Source organism: Cucurbita maxima, unplaced genomic scaffold (genome assembly GCF_002738345.1).
Source record: "Cucurbita maxima cultivar Rimu unplaced genomic scaffold, Cmax_1.0 Cma_Scf00003, whole genome shotgun sequence".
NCBI classification, from domain to species: domain Eukaryota; kingdom Viridiplantae; phylum Streptophyta; class Magnoliopsida; order Cucurbitales; family Cucurbitaceae; genus Cucurbita; species Cucurbita maxima.
In genome coordinates this window covers 7070622-7080945 of record NW_019272019.1, presented here as the reverse complement: position 1 = coordinate 7080945, position 10324 = coordinate 7070622, and the positions used below count along the sequence as shown (strand labels likewise).

Genomic DNA, 10324 nt, shown 5'->3' with positions numbered 1-10324 from the left:
TTATTATTATCATTTGTTTGAAAAGAAAAAAAAAATATATGTATATATATATATTAGTATGGAATTCGTAGGTTAGTGGATATCTCTATCTTCCGTGAATCCGGAGAAATGATTTGAAGAAAGAAAAAGAAAGGCGATGTGGAAAGGAAAACTGAGGTTTAAAAAACGAAAATGGGAATCGAATATTAGGAGACAGAGGAAACACAATATGAATGATACGTATTGGATTGTATTGTAAATGTATTGTACTGAGTTGGAGTGATACCGATGGATGGGCCGAGGTGGGTGGAAGTAGGAACGTGGAAGCAGGAACGTGGAAGCAATCTCTCCCCACTTTCCTCGCAATTTTACTCGAAAAGCTTAAAACACCAAACCTTGACTTTTGTGTCCGCCCAATCCCAATCCCCAAGATTTAGAGCCCCACCACTCTGCTCCTTCAATCAAAATAACTCCTCTGCCTCTGCCTCCGCCTCTGCATGCATCCAGCTTGCAATTTGCTTAGCGTCTATTATTATTCTTTCTACTGCCATGCATATGCATTGTTATGCCATTTCCTCTGTCCTTCCTCAAAACTAAAAAGCACTTGGGTTCCTTATTCCTTTCTTTTCATTTCTTATATCTTATTTAGTCTTTTCCGTATGCAAATTAGTCAAGGGTGCCTTCCTTGGTGGCATGCATATGTGTGTGTGTGTGTGTGGGGTAACATCTTCTCCTCTCTTCATATACTCTCCCTCCCTTTACTATAAATACTCTCCAACTCTGCTTCGAGTTTTATACCCACTAATCTATTAACTGAAGGCCACGCCATTCCAAATCGAGAGACAAGGAGACAGAGAGATAGTGATGAATAAGGGAATGATGAGCGGCAAACCCAATTTGAGGAAGACTAGAACTTTTTTCCTGCACAAGAACCAAACCTCGATGCAGCAGCCAATCATTCCGAACCAACCAGCTGAATCCGGAGAAGAGCATAATAATAATTATATTGAGAAAGAGAGCCCCCCGGGGGCGGTGAAATTCCCAGTGTCCCCTCACCTGATGAATGGGGAAGAGATGGTCCATTTCAGTCACCCTCGACACCGCCTGTCCCGGATGTGTAATCTCAACCTGTTTACGTGCGGCGGGTGCAAGGAGTACGGCGCCGGCAACGGATTCAGTTGCCAACAATGTGATTTCCAGCTCCACGACTTCTGCGCCTTCTCCCCTCCGGCCCTCAAGGCCCACCCCTTCCATTCCCACCACCAGCTTCTCTTTTACTCCAAGCTAGGTGTGTGTGCTATATACCATACATGCTGGGTTGGGCATTCATTAACTAAGTTTTTTTTTTTAATGATGCAGTGAAAGGGGGCATCATGCAGTCCAAGTGCGACATTTGTGCGAAGCCCATAAAAGGATTTGCGTTCCGATGCGGGGTGTGCAGCTTCCAGATGCACCCTTGCTGCGCGATGCTGTCCTTGGAAATGAAGATGCCGTCGGTGCACCCGCACCCGCTGAGGATGGTGGGAGCAACAACATCATCAGTAGTGGAGCAGCCGAGCAGCTTGGTGGGGTGCGGGGAGTGCAAGAGGAGGAGGTCGGGGAGGGTGTACCGTTGCACGGTGTGTGATTATCAGGTGCATGCAGTGTGCGCAAAGAGCGTGAAAAACGGCCTCCGGGAGAAGGGGTACAAGGAAACCGAGAAGGCCAGCGTGCTTGGGACTGCCGCAAGATTCGCTTCTCAGGTGGTGGTTGAGTTCTTGGGAGGCATCATCGAGGGCCTTGGAGAAGGGGTTGGCGAAGCCTTAGTCCAGAACATCAACGGCAAGGCCGCCCCCACACCTCTTCATCATCGTTAATTATCTCTGACTCCAAAATCACACACAAACATATGCCTCCTTTCTACTCTTCCTCTTTCTTTCTTCCTTCCTTCCCTATTATTATTATTATTATTATTGATTTTCTGCATCCCCATCCTGCATATATATTATTTGAAAAATATCTACATATTATTTGCCAAGTGTTTTTTTTTTTTTTTTTTTAATTAAAAAATGGATGCAGAGCAACTATCTGGCAAGTGTGTTGTGTTGTTTTAAGTTGTTTCCATGTTCCATACGTATGAGTATTGGAAGTAGTGTGTGCTTTGTAATTAATGTGTAAATTATTTCATTCAATCTCTTGAGCTTCAATATCAAGGTACACTTTCTTCTCCCTTTACCATTGATATGGCTGAAATTAATAAATTAAGCAGCAGCCTATGCCTAACTTCCATATCCCAAGGAATAATATTATATATTCTGTTGGCCCAACCTTTTCTTCCTCTCTTTGATTCCCACGTAAATGCCACTTGGGAACAAAATATATTTATATAAAGTTATTCAATATGGACGCCAATGGATCAAAACCCAACCTATTCCTTTATTTCCATTTTCCATCTAATTTAACGCTAGGGAAAAAAAATCTAGATACCCGAGTGGCTCGATTTTAAATAGTCGGGCCCAACCCTCCTCTTCTTGCACAGGCACACAACCCCACACGAGTTCTTACGCCATCGAAGTAATGAGTTAAATTTAAGCGATAATATTTAGATATTTTAAATCTTGATGAGTATAATGCTTGAAGCAAATCTAACCTCTCTATACAATTCCACACAATCTGATGTAACATGAGATCATAATTCCACACAATTTGGCTCAACATAAGATCGTCTTATGTCATAACACTCTTAATCTTAATTTTAAAATTATGATTAAGATTGAAAAACTAAAAAGGAAAAAGGGGTCATGTAATTTTTCTATATTGGACGCTCTCATCTACTTGAGAAAAAATTATTTGATTAGGACAGTTTCTAATAAAATTCAATACAACCTTTCTAATAATCTCGGGTTGAGGAAGCTTAAGTAATTAATAAGCTAATGAGAATGGATAAGTATGGAAACTATGATAAACTAATTTAGTTGAGAAGGATAATGGCCCCAACATATTCCATTATATGAGCAAGAAAAAGTTTATTCAAATGTAAATATAAAACAAATCCCTTTCATCCATTTCCTTCAACAAATATCAATTACCATGTACAGAAGTATATTGTTCAAAAAATTGAGGGATCCAAAGAATTGGATGAACCCAATTCAATTGGTACCATTTGAGTTGGAGTTGGGTCATTCCAGCAAAGTTTCTGTCTTGATTTGATCTCGGATTCCGATATCTCGAAGACACAGTTGGAAGGCAATGGCAGATAGTAGAAGGAAGTTCGAGTTATGTCAAAGTGGCTAACGATGAAACAACCAAAACCTATGCCGAAAGAATTTCGAGTTAGGACAGTTGGAAGGGCATCAGGGCTTGGTGTCCAACGGCCGCAGAAGGTGCTAAAAGAACGAATGGCAGGAGAAGAAGAAGCAGCAGAAGCAATGTTAAAAGGCATAGGCAGAAGAGTGGGAGTAGGAAGGGAAGAAGGTAAGCTTGTTCAAAGAAAGTGTGCGCACTCTCTTAACAAGACTATTAGAATAATGTGAAGGGTGGAAGTCAGTCCATTTCAGCTTTCTGCCAACCTATTCTTTCAATTGCTACACGGCACCACAAATATTTATTAATCTCTACTCCCTCTTTTTATTTTATTTTTTAATCATTATTTCTAAATAGAGATGGTCACCAAAGTTCTTCTTAACTATTTAATTATCCAAAACTCTCAAACTATAACTAACTTACACTATTTTTACAGTAAATTATACTATAATGTCTTACTCTACTTCAATATTCACTCATGTTATATAATAAAATAAAACTAACTGACATGGAATCACAAGAAGACTACCAGATGAATAGAATATGAATGAACAGACAGTTGCAATATGTAAATTGAAAAGGAAATCAATGAATGATGATAACAAAACGTGTTATTGTAGGAATGGAAGGCGATGGGTACAGAACAGTGACCTGCACTGGGCCTTGTCTTTGACCAGAAGTCTTGTAGAAGTATAAATGTGATTGGATCAACTTTACATTGTGTTGTTTGAGACAAACTGCAATATTTATATATCAAATTATATTCATACTTGCTAATTACTGCTTACCTTATGGCATGCTACTAAGAAATAACAATTGAATAAAAGAAAAAGAAGGGAAGGAAGACGGAATGGATGGGGGTGAGGGGAAGGCCAAGGCCAAGGCTAAACCAAGCTCCACCGGATAAAATCATACCTTTCTTCTTCAAAATCATTCATCATTGTCGTCCTGCACCTTATGGTGGCGCCTTCTGTTATACGCAGGCTACGCTACATTTCAAAACCTCAAACCTTTGCCTTTGTCCACAGCTGCAAAAGAATACAATACAATACAATCCCCTTCTAACCAATCCATTTGTCTCTACTTCACAGCTTTATTTATAACGTCAGAGCATTCTTCATTTGCTACCTCAACAACTTACCCTTTTCTCGTCTTTATTTTTACCGGCAATAGATTGTCTCATCTTATCAACCCGTGTCCCTTCTTTGGCCCCTTCCTGTTTGCTTCCCCATTTTTTCTATTCATTATCCTCACTCCATCCTTCTCCAAGTCCACTCAAACTATATTGTCCCATAGTCCAAGTTCTCCCATTTGAAGGGTGCAACTAAACCAATGTCCGGGGAACCTCGCAAAAATAGGCACACGCAAACGCACACTGCAGCAATAGCAAGCATTGAATGAATGTAGGGCCGATGAAGTAACCTGTGTGTCCCACTCCCAGGAACCCTCCTGTTGCACTTTGCTGCAACAATAGCACACCTGGAGCAGGATCGGACTTGCGCCCTGCCCCTCTCTCCACTTGACACCTCTAGTTGCTCTATCTCATTCCCAATTCTTAACGAAACTTGACCATTCTTTCTGTCACCAAGTTTTCGCTCCACCAGCTCATTACAAGAATGATTGCCCCTCATTAAAGCATAAGCCCGTGGCGACTGTCCGTTTGCATCAAGTTGGGAACTCCAGCACTCCAACCCAATCTGCAATTTCAAAAGAACACAGAACGTTCAAAACAACGTAACAATGCACTTTTCCTGGGCTAACGACTCTAATAACCTTCTGAGACTTAAAAGAAAAAAGAAAAATGAATTATAGCGAAATTATTTAAAAGATACTTCAGTAGGATATTGCTAAGAAAAATGAGCATTTTTTAAAGATACTTCTCTATTTCTTTGGGGGGAACCCAAGCCGCATTCTGGGGACTTTTTGGGAAGTACACCTAGGAGGTTTTAGAACACAAACAAGTACACCATATATTCCTTGATCTCCATGGAGATCAAAAAACAGAGCCCTCAGGATCATTTGGGACAATGTCAGCGTACAGTAATGCATGCAAAACGAGCATCTAGTCCTCAAAAGGAAATCAGGATACGTGTGTTTACAAGGTATAATTGAAAAAAAAAAAAAAATCGAAGAAGAAACTAGATGTTTACCTCTAGCGGGTCATTTGTCAGTGCATCAACCATATCATCTGCATCTGTCATTGAAGCTGCCAAATGCAGAGGCGTAATGCCACCAGGACCAATATAATTTGGTGGAAAGAGGTACTTTTTCTCAGCATCACCAAAGCCAGATACGTGATAATGAACGAGTAGGTCAACCATTCGCCTGCACCTCCTTTTAACTGATCGATTCAAGAGCTGAATCTCGGATATCATCTCCAAAGATTTCGTTGATAGTCCATGTGTGATCAAGCACTTTTTTACCAAAATGTCAAGAAGTGTTTTAACCAACGCACAGAAGTCCCTCTCTGCTGAGAACGTGAGTACAAATTTAAACCGCCTTATTAAAAAATCTGGATTATCTAAGCCAGAAGACGATCTTTCCCTTTGGAATAGCCATCCGAGTTCATTCAAGAATAGCAAAATTTCATCCTTCAGCCTTGGCTGTGAAGTAACGTATGAATGACTTTCTGAACTAATTTCAGGTACTCTAAACCCATCAATCTCCGATTCAAGATGCCGCAATTCCTTACAGATGGCAGCATCAGCTATGATAACAGGGAAACTATTTCCTCGAAAACCATTTTCCACCTGTTCGAATTGTTTAGAAAGTTGATCAAAACATTGATTTTGTATTAAAAAAAAAAAAAAATTAACCGTAGGGCAGGTATCATGTGCAATTTCAAGCAGAACATATACCTCAATGAAACAACGACCAAGGGCAGTAGGTGATGCATCCTCAACCTTGAAACTTCTGGAGTGTATCTCGTCGTATATTCCCTGCCTACAGAATCCCATCACTTCTTCGGATATGTAGCCACCCATAGATGTGCAATGAATCCTACAGAGTTGTGAAATGTCACTTCTAGAAATGAGAAGGAAACAAAGAAAGGAAGAAGCGAGAAAAGGAAAGAATCACAAAAACAAGAAAAACGAAGAAAAAAAACAACAAATTCATCCCATTATAACACTGGACTTACCTGGTGCCAGGATTTTTCAAATTCCTTCCCCTCAATAAAAAAGAGGTCTTTTGTCCACCCACAACTGCTAAAGGTGACACCGAGATTAATTCTGGATTACTCCATGCTTTTGAGGATTTGTTCAGACGAATCTTCCCTGAAAACCCAATCAGTGGAAGCAAAACTTAACACAAGAAGGACAATGAATTCACAACCTATGGTTTCAAGGACCACGCTGTAAGACTATCCATATCTTCACGAACAAAATCAGAGGTAAAAATGTGATGCTGGTTATGAGTAAATAACCAACAGCAACCGAGCTCAAATTCAACAAGACAAAGACCACTACCCTGGTAAGTTCTCACCATCCTTGTGTGACGCCAGTTGCCTCCCAGTGTAAACTAGAAATCTTCCACTTCTCCAAAAATCAATCTCTTCGCTATGAATCAAAGATTTAAGATGCAGAACCAAATTTTCTTCAAGCTGGGAAAGAACGAGTTAGAGTGGTTAGAGCTCAAAAACGTTCAGCAGTAAAATTTCAGTTCAGGATAAAAGCTCTTTACTCACCTGTTCCCATGCAATGGGTGTCATAGACAGATAAATCGACAGAACCACACAACCAGGCCGGATGTAGCTTTCCATTTCAGACGGACAATTAGACAGCCAATTGTATATCTAGAACATTAGAGGCACAACTTTTAAGAAAATTTTTCCAACATGCGATTGCAGCATTTTTTTTTTATTAAAGAAAATTAGAACCCAATAAAGAAATTAGAATCTTACTTGTGTCCGCAATGCCCCTGGAAATTGACTGGGATCCTTGTCAAAGAGTTTAAAACTTATCCTTCCAGTTCGGTCCTGAATAATTTTTTTTTCAAATCACAATAAAGAATGATGATATCAAACACACACAAAAAGATACACGCCCATACATACAAACAAGAATGTATTCAGCAGGATACCTGGGCATCAGAATTTAAACTAGAAGGTGAATGATCAGACCCTGAAGAAGTGTATCCAGCCTGATATGGAACAGGTCGAAATGAATTTGGTCCAGCTCCATCTAACTCTCTGAAGAGTTCAAAGGGAATATTGCTACTAGGAGGCTTTCGAACCTCAACACCACTAACTTCTTTTCTGATTGGTAATTTCCCATTACTGTTCGCTTCTTCTCTGCTTTGCATGGGAAACAACTTCTGCAGGAGAGGAGGTGAAGATGACGGAGACCTCTCTTCAATAGGATTACTGCTATCAGAAGAAAAGTACTTCCTAGAAGCCGCCATGTTCGGTGGGGTATCATGTTCAGGTGAAGAGCTAAACAGCTGGAGTGCCAAACCAACTCGAGTTCCTTGAACTTGTCCATCCGAATCTTCCATGGGAGACTGATAACTGGTACTGCTTCTTTCTCCTGCAACTGAAGGAAGTTCCAGAGGCCTATTGTGGAGATCAGAGCCAGATGGGCACGATGACCGTGTTTTTTCACTATCACTGCTGAGACTGCTCTTCAGAGACAGCACTGCAAGAGCATCTGGAGCCGATGCTGCTAAAGTAGCTGAAAGTACAGTAAGCAAGTCCATGGTCGAAGGAGAAGATGAATTTCCATTTAATATGTTTTGGTGCTGCAACGAACCCTGTGGAGGAGCCTTCCCCCTAAAACTCTCTAAATTGGGCAACTTTGCTGCAAGGTCTGCTGGTAACGGAAGCGAGTTGATCTTATTGAGGATCTGAATGAGATGGTCACTATTTGCTGACAACAAGCTCTTCACAGTCTGGTCTTCGTTTTTTCCTGATGTTTCAAATCAAGGCATTAAAACAAAAGTCAGAAAGGGGAAAGAAGAAACAAATAGCTATAGAGACTGGATCAGGCAATTGCTTGACCTTGAGCCTTGGCTAGGGCAGTCAATAGACTGACGATGTCCAAATTCCCACTGCTTTGGGGTCCTCTACTTCCTGGCCGGGTCGGCCTTGAGGATACATCCTCGGGCTGCGTCTTCCTTCTACGCCAGTTGTGCCCTGCAAGTCTCCTCCTACAACTCCTCTTCCCATCATCAAATTCCGAAAGAGGATGAAACCTGAGGAGAGGGTTAGGAGCAATAAGAGTTTATTTGAAGAGGGAGGCAGATTGATATTGAATTTCTGGCGCATCAAAACGAAGACAGAAAAACAAAAAAGGCATATACCAGCGGGAAGCATAACAACGAACAAGTAAGAAATTGTAGGAAGGAAAGAACAAAATACCTGCTACACTGCTGGCAGAACCGCTGCATCTGTCTAGCAACTAGGGCTTTGGAGGATTTGCTATGGAGCTCGCAAACTTTATGCCTGCGGTGATAGTCTTTGGCATTCGATAGATCTTCCTTACAATTATCAACCTGGCACATAGGGTAGGTGGTAGCAGCGCCGGGAGAAGCAGGGCGGACCTTTTTAGGGGGTTTGGACATGGGCTCCTCAACGTAATTCAAATTCAAACCACCACCAAGATTAAGGCGAAGACTCTCATCCTGGTTCTCCAGAGCCTCCACTGTGTTGTGCAACGTGGAGGGAGTAGCAGCAGCGAAATCGTGGGTGGTCTTTAGGTCGGATGAGGGAGTATCGGAGTGGAGAAGCGGAGGTTTGGAGGGTTTGGTGAGGAATCTAGCGCTATCCCAATCCCAAGCCTTAGGGTTCCAAGTATGAGCATGGAGTTGACCCTGAGGTTGCAAGTGATGATGGAAGTTGGGGAGCTGATATGATAAAGCACGCTTCTTGGGGATGGAAGGCACATCAGTGTAGCGACTGGTCAAGGTTTGGCGGATGAAAATAGGAGGAGCAACTTGGGCGCCGACGTCGTCCATGAAGAGGAAGGAAAGGAGGGGGTGGAAGTCGAAAGAGAAATAAAGGGAGAATTATGAAGTTAGAGAAGGAAGAAGGGGAAACTTAATCCATAGGAAGAAGAAAGTGAGGGGAAAAGAAAGGGGAAGAGAAAGGGGAAGAGAATTGGGAGTGAATCTACGTGATGAGACGGCGGAAATGGAAAGCAGAAGAGAGGGGGGGGAAGAAATGAAAGGGGGGGAACAGATCGGCCATGGGTGGAAAGAGATTAAGGAAGAGAAGGAGGGTGGATCTGAGATCTGTGAAGGGGAAGGGGAAGGGGAAGAAGAAGATGAACACGAAGGGGACGCGTGGATATTAGATGAAAATCAGTGGAGTCGGCAAGTTGGGATGAATCGGACTAATAACTTACTTACTGGGTACTTCCTGATACCTTCGCTGCTGTACGAAACCGAGAAAGAAAGAGAGAAGAAAAGAATGGCTTGGTAGAAACCGTAAATTAAGACAACAACAGAGTTAAATGTTTGAACTAAGGATGGCCGCCCTGGAGGAAAACAAGAATCAATCCTCCTTTATTTATTTATTTATTTATTTATTTTCCTTGGCTTGGGTTTAGGGTTTGCACTTTGCGGGGAAACAGATTTATATATATTTTTATCCTTCAGTCCGTGCGAGTCTGACACGACGACTTCAAACAAAAACACCCCCGCAAGGATATTGTTATTTTGTATTTTAAAAAAAAAAAAGAAAAGAAAGTAATTAGTAGGGTGTGATGAGATTAAAGGAAGAGAAGAAGAAGAAAAGTACAGTTTTGTCTGAGAGTGAGAGTGAATATTTATTGGAAGCGGTAAAAATTAGAGTAAATTAAAATTAACCAGAAACAAACATGATAATGGGCTCTTGCAATTGGGGTCTACATTTGAAAGAGATTAGTACCAGTAAGGAGTGGAGTCCGGAGGAGTCCCGGCCCCACCCAGCTGTGCTCTCTACGTCCTGTTTACGGGTCATTCTAAATCATACATCTAACCCAACACTCACGCCCACTATTTCTTTTTTCTTTTTTTCTTTTTTCCTTTTTTCCTTATTCTCAAACATTTTCCACATTTCACTAGATTATAATTATTCTCAAACATT

The 10324-nt window shown here is 41.4% G+C and overlaps 2 protein-coding genes across 3 annotated transcripts; one reads left to right on the top strand and one right to left on the bottom strand.

Moving 5' to 3' along the window:
• The first annotated feature begins 415 nt into the window (after positions 1–415).
• Positions 416–1952, top strand: LOC111476973. Its single transcript, XM_023120859.1, has 2 exons — positions 416–1267; positions 1339–1952. Exons 1-2 carry the CDS (start codon positions 844–846, stop codon positions 1833–1835), a joined length of 921 nt encoding a protein of 306 aa, XP_022976627.1. The 5' UTR covers positions 416–843; the 3' UTR covers positions 1836–1952.
• Positions 1953–3805: 1853 nt separating this feature from the next.
• LOC111474399 (squamosa promoter-binding-like protein 14) lies at positions 3806–9797 on the bottom strand. Of its 2 annotated transcripts, XR_002716009.1 has the most exons (11): positions 8618–9797; positions 8258–8451; positions 7342–8165; positions 7163–7237; positions 6947–7054; positions 6745–6862; positions 6401–6536; positions 6120–6261; positions 5412–6011; positions 4177–4958; positions 3806–3998 (listed from the first exon to the last, which is right to left on the bottom strand). XR_002716009.1 is itself a non-coding variant. In XM_023119503.1 (10 exons), exons 1-10 carry the CDS (start codon positions 9211–9213, stop codon positions 4542–4544), a joined length of 3210 nt encoding a protein of 1069 aa, XP_022975271.1. In that variant the 5' UTR covers positions 9214–9797; the 3' UTR covers positions 3810–4541. The 2 variants fall into 2 exon arrangements, 1 of the variants encoding a protein (XP_022975271.1); XM_023119503.1 differs by having other exon boundaries at positions 3810–4958.
• Positions 9798–10324: the final 527 nt, after the last annotated feature.

What these genes read in the sequence shown, in the direction of transcription:
- LOC111476973 (XM_023120859.1), top strand. Translation starts at nt 844, where the DNA reads ATGAATAAGGGAATGATGAGCGGCAAACCCAATTTGAGGAAGACTAGA. An exon ending in TCTCTTTTACTCCAAGCTAG is followed by an intron (nt 1,268 to 1,338) that starts GTGTGTGTGCTA and finishes TTAATGATGCAG; the next exon opens with TGAAAGGGGGCATCATGCAG.
- LOC111474399 (XM_023119503.1), bottom strand. Translation starts at nt 9,213, where the DNA reads ATGGACGACGTCGGCGCCCAAGTTGCTCCTCCTATTTTCATCCGCCAA. An exon ending in TGCCCTAGCCAAGGCTCAAG is followed by an intron (nt 8,166 to 8,257) that starts GTCAAGCAATTG and finishes TTGAAACATCAG; the next exon opens with GAAAAAACGAAGACCAGACT. An exon ending in TTGAAAAATCCTGGCACCAG is followed by an intron (nt 6,262 to 6,400) that starts GTAAGTCCAGTG and finishes ACAACTCTGTAG; the next exon opens with GATTCATTGCACATCTATGG.